The 18,641-nt window shown below is 35.1% G+C and overlaps 1 protein-coding gene across 1 annotated transcript in view; it reads right to left on the bottom strand.

Annotated features, from left to right (window-relative positions):
- Positions 1 to 18,641, bottom strand: part of LOC113073073 (SH3 and multiple ankyrin repeat domains protein 3-like) — a gene marked incomplete at its 3' end in the record, with an annotated part of 139,344 nt that overhangs the window by 70,506 nt on the left and 50,197 nt on the right. The window contains exon 2 of the mRNA XM_026245976.1: positions 62 to 457. Coding sequence (XP_026101761.1) covers positions 62 to 364 — 303 coding nt within the window. The remainder of the gene's footprint in view (positions 1 to 61; positions 458 to 18,641) is intronic.

The raw sequence follows: 18,641 nt of genomic DNA, 5'->3' as shown, positions 1-18,641 counted from the left end.
GAGAACAGGCAATAAAAGACAGAGAGAGAGAGAGAGAGTTTGGAGCACTGACGGAACTCACCGTTTGCTGCAGGTCAGGGATGCCTATGCGGACCACCAGTGTGTTGCCTTGGGGTTCCTCCATGGGGCCGGCCGGCGCTCGGCAAACGTCGGCGTGCGGAGAGCGGGAGATGTCCCCCCGGCTGGTGCTGGAGAGGTGGCGGGGAAGAGGCTGCGCAGGGCGAGAGTAGATGAGGAGAGGGAGAGAGAGAGGCAGTGAGAGAGGGAGAGAGGAGGGGGGCTCAGACGGGAGTTCAGGCTGATGCTGTGGACGATCTCTGGGCTGGGAAGGCTCATGTTTGCCCGAGCCCGCACTCACAAGCATGCTCTGTGTGTGTGGATCTCTGACTGCATAGTGCCTCCCTCACGCATCCGCACACACACACACACACACACACACACACACACACACAGGGAGCTGCTTGCACACGCACCAGCGCAGAGAGAGAAAGAGAGAAAGAGGGGAGGGGAGATGCAAGAGAGGATAAGAGAGAGAGAGAGAGAGAGGGAGAGAGAGAGGTTAGATGTGTACTGTGATTAAGCATTTCAAGCATCAAACCTGTAGGCTATCATGCTGGTTTAACACATTTATTAATAAACAATAAAACCGACTACAACATCAGCATTAAATAATGCATAATAATCAGATTAGCCCACAAAACAATTCTAATGATCTTATATTGACTATTTATTATTGCAACAGCTCTCTTGTTTCTTTTCTGGAGTCATATTTATATTTATTTATTAAATCAATATTTGTGACCCTGGACCACAAAACCTTTGACCTTTGAAGTGTCAAATACATCATATGAGAGCTGAATAAATAAGCTTTCCATGGATGTATGGTTTATTAGGATTGGACAATATTTGGCCGACATACAACTATTTAAAAATCTGGAATCTGAGGATGCAAAAAAAATCGAAAAACTGAGAAAATCACCTTTAAATTTGTCCAAATGAAGCTCTTAGCAATGCATATTACTAATCAAAAATTAAGGTTTGATATATTTAATCGATAAATGGCCATATACGTTATACGTTTTTACAAAATATACTCCTGCATTGTTGATATACCATACATCGGTTCACCAAGCTGAATTTATTTGATCAAAAATTCAGTCAAAACAATTATTATGAAATATTATTAATAAATTTAAATTCTTAAAACATTTTTATATTTTATTTATATATAATTTAAAATGTTATGTATTCCTGTGATGCAAATCTGAATTTTCAGCACCATGATCCTTCAGAAATCATTCTTATCTTTTTCTAATTTAAACATTTCTTATCACTATCAGTGTTTGAGCTGCTTAAAATTTTTGTGACAAACCATGTTACTTTTTATATTCTCTGATAAATATAATGTTCCTTTATAACATAATAAATGTCTTTACTTACACTTGATCAGTGTGTCCTTATTGACAAAGTATTTATTTATTTATTTCAAAATAGTAATTTATTTATTTCTTACCCCAATAATAACTATATAAATATTTGCGGTCAGTATTTTATTTTATTTTAGAGACTTAAAATTCTTAAAGAATTTCTGAAATATAAAAGCAAAGGTAAGGAATCTGTGGAGTATAATGCTGGGTAAACAACACATTTCTGAATGAACAATAAAAACAATTACAGCACCATCATTAAATACCACAAAACAATGACATTCAGGGTTTACATTTTTGATAAATTGCCAGAATTAAAGTGTAAAATGACAAGAGGGTGATTTTGAGCAGGAAAGGCAAACCTGAGGCCTGTAACTCACAATTATTCAAAACGATGATATCAGATACACAGAGAATTCGAATGACCTAATAAATCTAATGCATGATAACTTACAGAGTTTCAGAGTAAAAACAGAAGTGGATGAGTGAAAGAGAGGCTGCTGAACTGCTATATTGATTTCAAGCAAATATTGCCTTCACAGTCCACAGCAAAGCATCAGCTACCAACACTATCTGACAAAGTTTGATGTGTTCACACATCGGTGAGTGTCATCTCACGCTGTAGGGTGTGCATGTGTGTATCTGTGAGCGTAAATCAACATTTTATCAGGTTGACTGAGTACTAAGCAGCATCACTAAAGCAGTGTTGCCGCATAACATCACAAAACACATGGACCAATAAATGCTCCAAATACAGTATAACACACAAACTCACTAATGCTAAAGGCCCTGTGTTCAAGTCAGATTTTCATGCATATTTGAGGCTTGCATAATGTAATACAATTCTTTTAAATAATAATGAATCCATGCAATCTAGTGCAAAATGCACTGAAAGAGTACTATAACTGCACATGTACTGTATGCAAAAGCAAGTTAATGCATGCAAATACATGGCTCTATCAGCCTGCTCCCCCATCAGCATTCAACCAAATTCAGACAAACCTGACAAAAGCCTGACATGTCATCAGGACAGAGTACAGATACAGAACAGTTATGGATTGACCACAGGGATGCCCTCCCTCCCTCCCGCTCCCGTCCATCACTGTGATGTCACACTGACTCCTGCTCTCATTTGCTCACATGCCCTCATCTTTTATCTCTGTGGGCCAGAATCTGATTGACTCCCATGTCATTGTTCCACTTTATTATGCCGTCCATCACAATCTCATCCATTCCCTTGACACATTTTCCCTTAGTCTCTTTCTCATTCCTTTGAATTTGTCTTGTTCGGTAGCATAATTGCATGTCTAAGGCTTTCTTGCGTTAATACTCATGGGTATATTGTTTTTTAAACTTTCATTTTCCAGTGAGAACTGGTCTATATGGGTTAGGTTTAGGGTTTAACCTCTGTGGGAGGTTAAATAAGCAGTTTGAACCACTATTCAACTTTAAAGAACTTATGGTCCTCTATAAAGGCAGCTCTGTATTTTCTTGCATACTTCCTGAAACAAACAGGTAAATATAATATTATAGAGACAATATGCTGTTTGCAAAATTACAAGATTTGCATGAACCAAGAGCTTTGGAATAGCCAGGACAATTTTTAATATAACTCCAAGTAAAAGTCAAATTTTCATTTTGGGTGAACTAACCCTTTAATCTGAAAATCATCTTCACATGCACACACGCACACACTAACCCTAAATGATGGCACTTATGATAAAATATCACATTTAAAAACATATATAATCATATATATGTTATGAAAGCCTAGTAGCATCCTGCGTGTAGGCTAAGTTTGATTCTGTTTCAGGTAATTTCCTTATGCCATTCCCTGTTTTTTTCCCCATCTCATTAAAGAAAGTCTTCATCAATAATGACTAAAAACAACATCTGCTATATGATTTTGGGTAGAAATTTTTCAGTGAGTGGCAACAGCTCAACGACAGATTTAACAGGCCTGCACACATACAATAAAACAAGCCTGATGTGTTATGCTGATATCAGCAAAATCCAGCTTAAGTATTTGTCTTTTGTCTATAAATGACACCTCAAAGAAACTTTCTGAGAAAACAGCAACAAGACCAAAAATCCCCCACTGATACTATGAAAAGCTGAGGCAAATCTGCCTGTGTTCAGTCGGGCTTGTGGGAGCAGATGAAACTGTCTCACACATTGGAGCCGTCTGTGGGCATGCGCACCGCTTCCAGATGGAGAATGAGACACATCAGTGGGTTAACCCCAGTCACCACAGTGGATTCTCACATCACACCACTGCCAGCTGCCCACAACCCACATAACACTCTGATGAGCTCAGATCACTCAGATCATCCGTCTGATGAACGTTGTATACAAATTAGACTAGTATTATTTATTTTATTTATACCTCATTATAGCTGTTGTTACAAATCATTTACATACCCACACATTTACATGAAGTCATACATTTTTAATGGTAACTGCAAAGGCAAAAAAATATTTTAAAAAATGTAAATGCACAGTATGAAAAACATTTATTTTGAGATTTGCTACACTTTACATATAACATTGTCTTTAACTAATATTAGTGCTTTAGTGATTAACTTTAAGTGAGGGTTAATTAATGATAAAGGTGTTCAAAATGAAATTATATATATATATATATATATATATATATATATATATATATATATATATATATATATATATAATTTAAATTAAAAATTAAATTATATTTCATATTTAGCAGACTCTTTTATCCAAAGCGACTTACACTGCATCCAGGCTAACAATATTTTCCCTGGGAATCGAACCCACAACCTTTTGTGCTGCTAACGCAATGCTCTATTTATATCTAAATGTATCAAATGTATATCTATAAATGCATTTAACACACACACTTAGCTTACATTACTTAGTAGTAGTGTATTTCATTTAAATTATTAGGTATTTCCTTTAAGTATTTACTTAAAATAAAACTAAAACTTATATATATATATATATATATATATATATTTATATATATATATATGTTTTAGTTTTATTTTAAGCATATATATATATATATAAACTAAAACTAAACTAAAAGTAGTCAATAACCAAAATGGTACTGATTTAACGTGAATGTCTTGCTGCCGATCAATACACAACGTATCACATGCTAACATAACCAATGCCAAAACTACTGCAAAACTGAAATGCTTGTAAACTGAAAAAAGTCCTACTATCACTATATTTCAGTGATCAAGTGGCTGTCGCTACTCGTGTACCAGCGTCCATCCCTAACAGCAGCATCTGTTAAAGTTTACAAAATATTCAGGAAACTACATCGCCGACAAGTTTAATTCCAGAGCTGTTACACACTCCACTTGTTAGAAAAGTCTCCAAGGACAGAACAGAAATGAAGGTGAAGGGTAAATAACAGCGGAAGCAGAAAGTGAGGCAGACTGTGATAGTGTGCTGTTCGAAGTAGCTATGACTGTTAAAATGATGCTTAAATGCTTGTGGTGCCAGAAAACACATTTCAACGCCATTACATCATACCCTGCCGAAGATAGAGAGTATCTATAGACTAGAACCGGCCATCACAGCCTTCACAAACTCACAACACAGATGCCTGTGTTTCCAAACATATGTGAATATGTTGTTCTGTGCTAGATTTGGCCAAAATAAATTCTGTTGTATGCAAAACAGGAAATAATAGAGCATTTTATTGTTGAGGTTATGGGGTTTTAGATCGAACCCCCCTGCTGGGCGGCCCTACCCAAAATCCTCCTCTGGTTTTTACACAACACAAGATGCTCTACAGTCTCCAATGGCTCCCTTTATTTTCGATCCAGCTGTCAAACAAAGTGAATTATTCATGTTCTCACTGTACACTAGGTTTTGCCCACAAACTGAGCAATGTATGCACATTTTTAACATGGCCGAAGCATGAACAATGCCAGGACTAAATGTCTGCCCCTAAAAACACCTTGAGGACTGATCTGGATCAGACCTGGATGTGGATCTAGATCCAGATTTTCAGCTTCACAATCCCTCTTCACCATAATCCAGACCTCAGGGTTGCTGTAGAGTTGCTGATACCAAATAGTGTGAATAATATTATTAATGTTTTATTTATAACAGCCGGATTCCTTTGATAGCGAATAAAAATGTCATTTTATTTATGTAAATGTTGTCATCTTTCATGTAAAGCCTTGCTTTGCGGATCCATTTACACAACAAAATGCTGTACTTATCAATGTAAGCTGAGCTGATGTTTTTTTTTTACAGCTGCTACGTTGGAAGATCTTCTGGGGAACTTCAAATATCTTGATGTGCTCCTTTATCCCTTTATCCCTTCTGTATATTTACAGACTGAACACTGAGGATTAAACGGTGTGTGAAAAAGAATCTGAACACTAAGTAAATATCAAAGAGCACAAAACAGAAACACACCTCCGGCGTCCCATGTGGCAAAACAAACATATTACAACAATCTATCTACACACTCTAAATTAATTATGCGACAATGAGACAATCAGTTAATCAGAATCATACACTATAGCTAATAAAAAGACAAACATGTTTGTGATAATTTGTTATCAGCTTTGCTTTTATATAATGTAAGGTTACTTAAAGACGGATTTAATTAAATAATTTATTAATGTAAGAATCAGCGGGTATGTAACTTACGTCATGTACTTACTGCGTGTGTGTGTGTGTGGAATAAAATGTAAAAAAATTAACAATACAGGCTTATTGTTAATATCATTATTAATAGTAGTAGTATTACAGTTACTATCATTATGAGACCCAGTCAAAATAATATGAACATCGTCCTTCCGCTAAAAAGTAGTTCCTGACAGCAACATTAAACGGTAAACAGATTGTTCCTATGTTGCCTTTGGAGCTCAAATAAGAAAAGGAACTGTTCTTATCAGCTGTGCCACTTATTTTTTGACACCATATGAAATTTTTATCACACACATAACGTTAAATTTGATTATCCCTCCGCATGAGTAAAAGTCTGATTTCCCTCCTTTTTTTTTTTTTTTTTTTACAGATCGATTCGCTCCACAGCACGAGTTTGCAAGCTTCATTACAAATTAAACTGATGGGACATACAATACCTGATGCAGAAAACTAATAAATATAATAATATTCTCTGCGCACCTCGGAAACTGTGCACATATCAACGAATCTCACGCGTAAAAGGCGTTTCTTTGACTGGGGGAAGGGCGTGGTCTCAAAAGTATAAGTGAATGATGCAACAAAGCCAGCAGGGGTCACTCATACTCAAATTAATAAACAGTGGAACAGTTTGTGTTTATGTTGCTAAGGGTGGTTGCTAAGGCTGTTGCGCAGTGATACATAGAACCACATAGAACCGTTGGATGAAGCGGTCATAGACATGCTTTATCAGAAAAACTGAAAACTGTCTTTGATTTAAAAAAATAAAATAAAAACTAAAAACTAAAAACTACTTTTTTTAATTATTTATTTATTTACTTTAATTATTGAGACTTATATGTCATATTTATCAAGTAATTCATTTACTTCACCCACTGATTGAAATATTTATTTTATTTTAATTATTTTTATCATTAATATTTGTCAGTTTATATTGTGGAACAACTAATTAATATTTATTAAGTACTTTACTTTCTGATTGAAATATTTATTTCATTTTATTTCTTTATTTATTTCTTATTTTTTATTAATAGGCTACTTAAACGCTAGTTTATATTGCTAGTGAAAAAAAATAACTTAATTGCACCTACTGAGTAGTACTAAGTATTTACTTAATTAAAATTTGCAATGATTAACTGGTTAATCATTATCATCATCATCATCATATTATTATTATTATTATTATTATAATAATAATTATTATTAAGTCAAGTCATCTTTATTCGTATAGCGCTTTATACAATACTGATTGTGTCAAAGCAGCTTTACAGTGTCAGACATGAAAATAGCTTGTCAATAATGCAATAACGCAGCCAAAGTAACTGAAGATTTAGTTGTCATCATCACCCATACTACGGGCTGCTTATACTTCATGCCACTCTTGAATGAGGTTGTGCCCAGTATGGGCCCCAGTTAATATTCTGGTCATGATACTGTACTTCATTAGTCTTGCTTAGGTACAGGGCCAGTGCCACTGACGGAGCATGAAAGTACGAGATGCCTCTTATCGGCTCAAACAAAGATACAATAAGCTTAATGAATTCCAGGTGAACTGTGAGCCAGCTCTTCCCAAAGAAAGCTGACTGAAATTATCACTTTATTTTAGGGTTCACACTCAGGTAGTGAGAAAAGCTCACTTGGCCCTGCTCTGAAACTTCAGAGACCGAGATGAGGAAGCAACGGCTTTTCAAATTGTTCTGTGCTTGTGTTGTCCACGAATAGTCTCTAGAAGCACACAACCTTATGAAACAGTATCTGCCAATGTAATTCAGGCTCTACAATTTATGAGATATTGCTTCTCCAGACATTTCTGCCTCTCAAAAGGAGGATGAAATTTGTGCTCTCCAACATCCAAAATCTTTTCTAGCAAATCAAACAGGAACAAAAACAATAAATGTAACCTGATTATGTGTACAAATATGTCTCCACAAGGAAATAATTTCAAAGTCTTTACACTGGCCAAAGTTAAACCTGAGCTCATTTACAATTAAAAGCTTTCTCAGCCTGGGAAAGCATTCCTAAAACAGGTTACAATCTGATTGGCTGGATTTATGCAATTTCCGTGAGTCAGGATGCTTCATCAGTCCCCCGAGAAACAAAGACACGTTTACAAAGTAACAGGTTACAGCGAGCATTTCTGAGGAAGAACTAGTTGCTGTCGGACTTACAAACTTTCTAAGTGTTTTATTTAAGGCACTTAGTAAGCTAACTAGGGTCATGTCCAATTTAAACACCACTTTACATGTGTCCTAACTCCTTGCAGTTGAATAATGTCAGGTACAACAGTAACAATTTCTTGCCCTCTGGTGTGCTTCAAAGTCAAGGAAGCTACAGCAAAGCAGCATGCTCCCATCTAAAGAGAGTGACCACTAGAGAAAGAACACTGTCTGATGGAGAGGTATGTGTGTGTGTGTGTGTGTGTGTGTGTGTGTGTGTGTAGAGTTAAGAACAGCTCAGACAGGTTTATTTCATGCTTCCTGCTCTTCCTCTTCTTTGGCTGTTGTGTCAACACACACACCTGAACACTGCACAAAGACACACACTTAAGCTGTGCCACACACACACACACACACACAATAACACTGGGGATCTGTAAGATTGTTTTTATTTTTATCAAGAAATTCATACCTTTATACGGCAATGATGCATTAAATTGATCAAAAGTGACATTAAAATATTTGTAATGTTACAAAAGATTTATATATATATATATATATATATATATATATATAAAATATAAATATATATATAAAATTAACATATTAGAATGATTCCTGAAGGATCATGTGACACTGCAGACTGGAAATGAAGACATAGATACAGGGATAAATTAAATTTTAAAAGATATGAAATCGAAAACCGTTAACTGTAACTGTTTTTAACTATATTTCTAATCACATAAATTCAGCCTTTTCAGCAACATAAATTTTTTTTTAAATCTCACTGACCCTGTACTTTTTAACTGTGCATAGACACACACCCATAACCTTTAGCAATTGACACCAATAATTTAAATAAATTAAAATAATATCAAACTGGATTGTGAACTCTAAACAAATCTGTAAAAATAGGCCATAATACACTTCATACTTTGGAATTTTTCCATATTTTTATTTTACATGCATTTTGCCTTTTGAATTTTACACTGCATTGCCTTGTATTTTAGTTATGTTTGTAAACTTAATGGATAATGTCTCGTGTAATGAGCTGCCAGTACGTTTTCTGTTATTTTACTGATTTATTTTTACACTGTGGGTACCTAGTGAGTAAGTCAACTTGTGCAACCGTCCAGTGAATCTGCCCCTTCAATTGTGTACAAGGCTGATTTGTCTCAGTGAAACAGGTTTGTAGATCCAGTCTAATCCTGATCAGTCTAGTCTGTTCTGGTTTCTGGGATCCAATACACAAGTCTAGATGTTGTTTCTGCCTCTGCTGTTCTTCAGCTAAGTTGGGAGATGTATAACCCCATACTGTCTGCCTGGATATTTATACACACACACACACATTCAATTTCTGTTTTCTATCTTTAAACGATCAACTGTGCTTCAGGGAGAAAAAGACGACATTATTAATTTTATATTGTAAAGAAGAAAAAATGCTGTAGAATAGCACAAGAACTGTCATTTTGAGACTTTGCACCATCCTTCATGTGGTGTGAGATATTCAGGCTAAGACCCCATATACCAGAGGCACTAGAGATGCCTGCAACCAAACAGAATATCAAGTGTTTACTTGCGCAGTGTTTTTCTGTTCTCAATGTATTCAGCTATTCACAAAGGTGGGAGTCAGACTGAGGGAGAAAGAGAGAGAGAGATGAATAAGAGATCCCTGTAGACGCTGCACTGATATTAATGAGAGCCCTGGATATTATTGCGGCCAATTTCCTCATCCAATCAGATCGTCTGCTTGCAGAGTGCTCAGGGTTTCCCCTTGAAAGCAAGCAGTACATCACAGACCCACAGAGGCTATTGGCTTTTACAGCACCAGTGACCCATCAACCTGAGGACACACACACACACACACACACCAGGAAGAGTGTTTAAAGGGAGCTTTAAATGCCAGTGGTGCTCAAAGTGTGAAGACTATCCCTTCTCAAATCTCATTCAGCTCCTGACAGTCAGATCTGCTGCACTGATGATACAGGTAAGAACCTGTCCATGTGCAGTGTCATCTCCTCCCCTTCTCCTTATATGTTCAAATACACTCACTGCAAACAAAGAGTCTCTTACCTGTATTATTAATTAACCAAATTTGAATGACAGGGTTAGGGTTGGGGGGGGGGGGGTACATTATAGATAACATGTTTTTAAACATTTTAAAAAGCCATTTTCTATTAATATGCCTCATACTGTATACTATTATGGAACTGAAAGTACATAGGACAAAAAGGTAGATTATTATAGTTTTTTTTCTCAACGATTACGTAAAATACTGTTATATTTTATTATTATTAATAATACAATATAACTTCAATGCCAATATTTTTGGCCACATTAAGCAAAAAGTGCTTTTCCCTTTTTTATTAACATTTTTTTTTACTCTTTTTTTGTGTGATTTTATTTTTAATTTTTTGACAAAACATCTCTCACATTAAATCAATAAATGTATATAATCTGAAAGTACATAGGAACAAAAATGTAGACAAATTATACGTAATACAAGGTTTTTCTTTTTAGACAAATTATCTAATAAATGAATAAACATAAATAACTGTTATCATTTCACATTGATGCCATTTGACACTAATACTGATTAGCAATCTGATTATTGCAAAATAATTCCTCTCATTTGACAGGGAAGTATGAAAAACAAAACTGAGAACCCCGATTTAAGCAAAAGAGATCAAGCAACCATGAAATTTTAAGAACAGAGTCACAGCCTTGAGGATTTCAGCACAACTAGAGCATTGTATTGACCAATCAGAAGCCAAGGCTGGAATTGCTCATTTTATAAATCTCCAGTGAAACTCACACACAAAAAGAGAGGATTTTAGGAATTTTAATTGCAGGCTTGTGTAAATCAAATTAAATCTAATAATCAACTTGGCAAATCCTATTGCATAATCAGAAGTATTTTTTTTTAATTGGAAGAATGTAAATTTATTTCGCTTTAGATATTAGTGGATACAAATAAGAGTGAGTGTGTGTGTGTGTGTGTGTGTGTGTGTGTGCGTGTGTTTTGGTTCTGGCTGGAGTCCCACATCCATGAGAAGGTTCTGAGGTGAAATGTGTCCATAATGAGATTAGCAAAAAAACAGCTCCATAAACTGCAGCCCATTCAGGCCAGAAAGAGTAATAGACATACAGTACAATCTCTCTCTCTCTCTCTCTCTCTCTCTCTCTCTCACTCACACACACACACACACACAAGGTGTAAAGGCTGTAATAGAAAAATAGGCCTGTAAAACACGGCTGCAGATAAAGATCAGGACAGAGTATCAAGGTGAAGACAGATTATTAACTGCTACTACATCAGTTGAACAACTCAATTAAACATCTGTCAGACTGCAGCATCTGCACATCTCCAGTTCTTTTGTCCAGGAGAATAAGGCCGTAAAATGTATTTAGGCAGGATGATTTAATATTTTCTACTTCAGTAATGAACCTCAGGTACAAAATGACAAGAAATATAATGAAGACGTTACAAGAATATTCACAGGAATTTTTTTTTTTTTTTTACTGCAATCAGAGAATGTCACAAGATGGAAGTTAAACAGGTGGGAATGAAGCATTTATCTGACAATGAACAGTCAATCAATATTCTCAAAATACGCAAGTCAGGTTTTCTGGAAATGTCTACATAAGGACAGTAGATCTCAGATGTATGGAACTGGTAAGTCGACATGTTCTGTTCTCAAGGTTAAAGGAACATTCTCTGTTCAATACAAGTTAAGCTCTATTGACAAAATCTGTGGCATATTGCTGGTTAACACTGTATCTATAATATTGCATTTACGAAGGAAAGTCTATAAAAATGTAAACTGCTTTGAAAGTTTAGCCATTATACTGTGTTAATATGACACTAGATGATAAAAAACAATCACCAGATACATTCTTATAATATATGTAAGGATAGTAAAAAAAAAAAATGTAAATGTAGCAGTCCACAAATCTCTGCTTACATGTAACAAACTCATATTAAGCACATATCTAGACCTTCATGCTTTAGACTCTTTAACAACAGATTAGTTCTTAACAAAAATATCAATCGTATTTCTAGAATATCTTTTCCTATAGACCCTGGAGGAGCACTATTATGAAAACAATATTAGTTTTAAGCTGAAATGAGTGTACTAATTGGCATGCCAGAGATGTCAATAATAACACTTGAACCCAGGTCATTCCTTATAAAAATGCACCATATCAGCTTTTCCTTTCCGAAGGAAAAATGGAAACTCTGCATTTTCTATGGCACCTTCACTGGAATCTAATCATGCACTAAATATTACTGTTAACATTCGAGGAAAATACCCGCTAGAATGATGTAAAGTCAACTTTCAGCACAAACGAAAACGTGGAATAATCATAGTAATTTATGTGAATGAATATTTATAAATAAACAAACCACTGTGACTCACTTGGGATAGAAGGTTTTTTTTTGGGGGGGGGGCATGAAAACTGTGTTAGATATTTCCATTTTTACTGTTGAATAGTGCTATTGCCTGAAAAACTTAATTTTTTTAATTTTCTTAATTTTTTTATTTTTTTTTATTTACAGCACATTTAGTGTAGTAAAAATGCATTAAGCACTTTAATGACCCCCTCAAGTTTAAATTTTAGTTGTTATGGGGGTCCAGGACCCACCAGCTCCAAATCTAGTCAAATACTATATATATATATATATATATATATATATATATATATATATATATATATATATATATATATATATATATAGAGAGAGAGAGAGAGAGAGAGAGAGAGAGAGAGAGAGAGAGAGAGAGAGAGAGAAGGTATTGTACTCAAACATTGATGCAAGTGGCAAGTGTTTCTACTGGTGTATTTTGCTAAACAATTCACATTTTTCAACTTTCATTTGAACCAACAAATTTCAAGCATTCTAAATCATGACAGAGCTTCCATCTTAACAGCTCCCAGAAAATAAAAAAACTAGACATTCACACTGTAACTGTGCACTTAACCGTATTGACTAGATAACTTCCCATATTCCTGTGTATCCTCCATTTGAAACGTATCTCAGGTGTTAGGTATATCCCAAACAATTTCCTTTCCTTTAACCACACAAACACACACTCGCAGTGCTTGTGCAGTAAAGCGTCCCTAAATACCTTTAACTTGCAAGACCAATAATCTATAGCTCAATCTTTGGGACTGTACAGTGCAAGCAAGGCTTTTATGGATTCAATTAAATCCCAAATTGATTTTGTAAGTGGCCAAGCAATTAGGAGTGGATTTCTGCCTCAAATGGTGCATGGAGCACCGCGGGCTTTGATCTCGGGGAGAACGGAGCCAAAAACCAAGCACACACGACAAAACTGAAGCTCATCAGCCTTTCATGTTTTAAGTATGTGACTTATCTGTGACAAAAAGCCAAAGATTGAAGCCAACTCACAACTTTCCCTTCCCTACTTTTTAAATTTCAAATTAAAATTAAAATTCAAAGAAACTGATAGAAGAATTTATTTCCGGTATAACCGGTATTGTTGTATTTTTATGGCTTTGAATTCCTTTTCATGACATTCTACTTCAAATTTCAGTTCAACTTGGCCCTGCCCTGATGCACACCATCCTGACTATCAAGAGAGCAAGTGAAAAAACAGCCAGTGAGTTTACGAAAGAGTGGAGACTGCCACCAACATCTCAAACACCATTCCATCCCAAATTTTCAGCTCAATTTCTAGGAAATCAGTGCAAAAGTGGCCACTAGCCCTTCCTACTCCCTCTTTTCAAAGTAACAGCCTGTCACCTGAAGACTCAAGACGACCAGAGCCGAGCGCCGCCACTAGAAAATGAAGTCATCATGCGGCGCAGTCAATTCAGAATGCATTGCATATATGCTACCTTTCAAACACACTTCATTCACACACTTTAACTCCAGAGGACACGGCTGCCTTCTCAAACAGACCAATAACAGCTCAGAGTCACGTCCTTAGCGGCGCTCAATCAGATCAATACCACTCGGGCTCCACAGAAAGCATGGAGCTCGTTCTTCTCACCCTCACGTAATGATCTAACACCCGCTCCTCGACGGAGAGGTGGAGGGGAAAAATGAGAGGTTCCTCCTCTCCATGCTCCCGGTGGAGAAAATTAGGCAAGTAAGCAATAGGATTTGAAAGGCTATTGTTGTCAGCATGGGAGAGACTGAAACAAAATAAACGGCTTATTACTCGGCATTGAGGACACTTGGAAAAGCGGCTTGGTGGGAACACTTGCAAACAACAGGCTCACATTTGTAAACTGACAGAAAGACGCACAAAAACTGGCTTTCATTGAACATCTACATATCAGCATTCATGGAAGATATGTACTATGTAAAATAAACAATTGCACTCTACTTGTGACACAGGGTCAATAGAAAGTCGCACTAGATGCAGAAACACCAGTGCAGTTATTAAAACGTCATTCGTGATATGTAAATCTTTTTTTAATCTGCACTACAGAAAGGCTCTGTAATCAGACTATAGTGGTTACACTATATGCTTCTGATTCACTAAAAAGAACTGGCTTTTTGAAATCAATCATGCAGGTTTGGTCATGCTGTCTGTTTTACACCATTGATTTGTGATGTAGCAATAAGTAGTGCAATAAATGCTTTCAGTTTAGAATGATAATCTATACACATTGGCAGAAGAATGCAATTGCAAGAAGCCGTATTGTTTCTTTTATTTAAAATGGAACTGGTTCTGAGTCCCATTCTTAATAATAAGCAGAAATGACAGGACTGTGGGTAGCTAACAAGTACAGCATACATAACACAGAACCAAAAAAGACTTCAGTCACTGTAAAATTAGCATATGATCATGAAGTAACAACACAATCCTGATAGTGAGATAAGCCACCGTCATCGTCAAGTGGACTGAACAATATTGACATAAAGCATCAGTTAGATTTCTTATAAAAGCAGATGATGCTCTCTATGATGTTCTCTAGAGCTCTATTTCATTTGGACCAGGATCACATGAAGAATGGTGGTTTAGACTGATCTTAAAGCAAGAGTGGAAGGACATGTTGATTAGTATGGAAGCTGAGTTCATGCAGACAGAGCAGAGAAACTAAATCTGACCTTGCAGGCACACTGCTTTAATCAGACATTAATTAGCAGATGAGCTCTGACGAGCTTTTCCCCTCTCGTCCTCTTGTGGGTGCTGCGCCGGCATATTGTGGGGATGAAACAAATGCAGAAAGATGCACACACACACACACACACACACACACAAAAACAGAGTGTTGATATATGAGCTAGGATATAAGTGGAGCTAACAAATATTCAAGATTTATTTAACACTCCAATAGAAATTCATTAGAACACTGGTGGAGTGAAACATCTTAATGAAATTAAAATCAAAAACAGATAAGCAAACAAGCAAAAAGCTTCTGAGATTGCGTTCATGCCATGGGAGCCATATATATATATATATATATATATATATATATATATATATATATATATATACAGTGGATACAATATAACATAACAAATATAACAAATATATATAAAAATAAAAAACGGTAATAAAAGTAGTTAAGAAGAAAAGAACAGCATTTATTCAATATATAAATCTTTTCTAGCAATATAAGTTTTTACAATCAGTAAAAAAAAGAAAAAAATCAATTTATCACATCCTTGCTGATTAATTTATTTTTTAAAGAAAGAAAAAAATTACTGTCTTCATACTTGTAATAGCTTATATAGTTACAAAATGTTGTTTTTTTAAATAAATGCTATAATCTCTCTCTCTCTCTCGCTTTATTTTTTACTTTTTATTCATCAAAGAATCCTGAAAGGAGTTTCACAGGTTCCTAAAAATTTTAACCAGCACAACTGTTTGAAAATTCAGCTTTGCCATAACAGGAATAAATAATATTTTTACAAGTATATGAAAATAGAAAACCATTATTTTAAAGGGCAATAATATTTCACAATATTACTGTTTTTCCTGTATTTTTAATACAGGAAACCATACTTTTAAATGGCAGTAAAAAAAAGTTTATATGTATATATATATATATATATATATATATATATATATATATATATATGTGTGTGTGTGTGTGTGTGTGTGTGTGTGTGTATTAAATACTTAATATTAGATTTGGTATAAATAAACAGATTAATTTGTGTTATTAAATAAATGTTATCACAATTATATGTTGTTTCATACCCACTACTATATGACAATATTTATAATAAAATATTAAGGACAGATTTTAATCATTAAATTCCTATTATGTTTTGTGTCAGACTTATACCTACTATTATATTTCTATCTTGTGGACTGTGAAATGTGCTGTCCTGACCAATCAGAACCTAGAATCAATACTCTCCCTTTAATAAGTCATCTGCTATATTATAATATACTATACATCGAAAGCTTCATTAAAAAAGTATTATCATGATGATATACCGGAGAGACATCTGCTCTCACCTGCCTCATTACAGCAGCACACACATCACAGAGGGTCCTGATGGTGAACTGCTGGTGAGCTGGATCTAGCAGCTGTGTACCTGGGTCCCACTGGTACAGACCACGAGCTAATTATAGAGAATTATTAAGATTTATCAGTCTCACTCTCTCTCGCTCTCACAGCCAATGATCTCATCAACCCCTTTCTTCTCAAAGTTAATCACCAAACTGACTTTTGACTTAATTGCTCACGTACAAGTCTCACTCAAACAAACACACCAACTGGCAAATACAAACACAACTAGAACATTGCAATGCATTCTAATGATATAACTGGATCGTGATTAAAACTCCAGAAAAAAGTGTGTTTAGATTACTCGTTTCTTCATTCAGTGAACTGTTAATGAAATGATACACATGCACACATACAGTGTCCTTCAAAAGTTTAGAAAAGCTCTAGGCAAAGATGGTTTTTGAAAGATATTAGCATAAATCCTTATCATTTAGTGATGTCTTTGCACTGATAAAAGGCTTTGAAACTACAAAACATACTTTATGAAATAAAAATGTTATGCATTGAAAACTAAAAAATAGTAAAATACTATGGCTCATAAGCTATAAAATACCAAATGTATGACAGAGTAGTCAAACTGTTATCTCACTGGTTTGTTGTTCTGTTAAACAATCAGTGAAGTTACACTACCATTCAAAATCTGGAATATTTTGATTTCAGCATGCTTTTGAAAGAAGTTTCTTATGCTCACCAAGGCTGCATTTATTTGAGAAAAAATACAGTAAAACAGTAATATTGTGAAAATGTAAATGTTTTATTTTGTGCCAACATACTTATTGTGTAACTACTGTACTCATGTAACCATCTTTAAATAGGGAAAACATGGAATTGTTTGATGGCTTCTAAATTCATCCCTATTTGGATCCTAAGGAATGAATGGTGCTAAGCTAAATGCTAACAAAGTGGTGCTGAACACTACAGCGATTGAGTGAACGAACGTATCAACTCATCTAAGTTGAGGGAAGAACAGGGAAAAAGGTGGTGTTTTCCTTTAATGCTCAGAAATGCTGGTGAGATTTGTGAGATTTGAAATTTTGCTATAAGTTTGATTGCATCATATAATTCAGGGTTCACATGTTTTATCAAAAGCTTGGAGTGAGATCACATGCAGTTAGGGGAGGAGCCCTAATAGAGCCCCACCCCCAATTTACCCATTGTTCATAATTAACCAGCACAAATTTAAAATGTAACTTTAATTAATTATCTTAATTATACTATCATTGCTAAATCAGATAAATGACAGAGTAATTCAGCACATCAAATATACTCTTTAAGATTATATTTTAAAATTACAACTACACAAAAATTTAACAAATATAACAAATTACTCAAAACAGTTTGGAAAAACAAATCTTTTTGCATTTTGAATGTGTCTTGTCGAAATGGTAAGGATTTATTGTGTGGTGGGACATTGTGAACAAATGGACATATTAGAGTATTAAGGTGTGTGTGTGTGTGTGTGTGTGTGTGTGTGTGTACACAAGGGTACACACTCCAGCTTATGAAACATGTTTTGTGTTGTAAGTGTTTGTTGCACATATTGATGACATCTTTGAAAAATACAAATGCAATGGAAATGATTAATCAATGTATGTTTTGACAGGATATAAAATATTACCCAGAGCACTCTGCTTTAATACATGTAGCCTTAATGTAACTAGAAATAATATTAATACAGTATAATATATAATTTAAAATAAAATGAAGAAATGCATCTTTATTCCTTCCCATACCCACTAACATTTCCCTTAATTTCAGATAATGTAAGCTAGCCAAACTGAGCCAAAGATTCTGGTCGGGTTGCAAAGTAGTTGCTGCATCAGTAATAATGTATACGATGGGCTATATGTTAAATTTAAATTAAAATTACATTTATGCATTTAGCAGACGCTTTTATCCAAAG

Source organism: Carassius auratus, unplaced genomic scaffold (genome assembly GCF_003368295.1).
Source record: "Carassius auratus strain Wakin unplaced genomic scaffold, ASM336829v1 scaf_tig00011294, whole genome shotgun sequence".
NCBI lineage: Eukaryota > Metazoa > Chordata > Actinopteri > Cypriniformes > Cyprinidae > Carassius > Carassius auratus.
The sequence above is the reverse complement of the archived record's forward strand: the minus strand, read 5'-3'. Positions and strand labels throughout refer to the sequence as shown.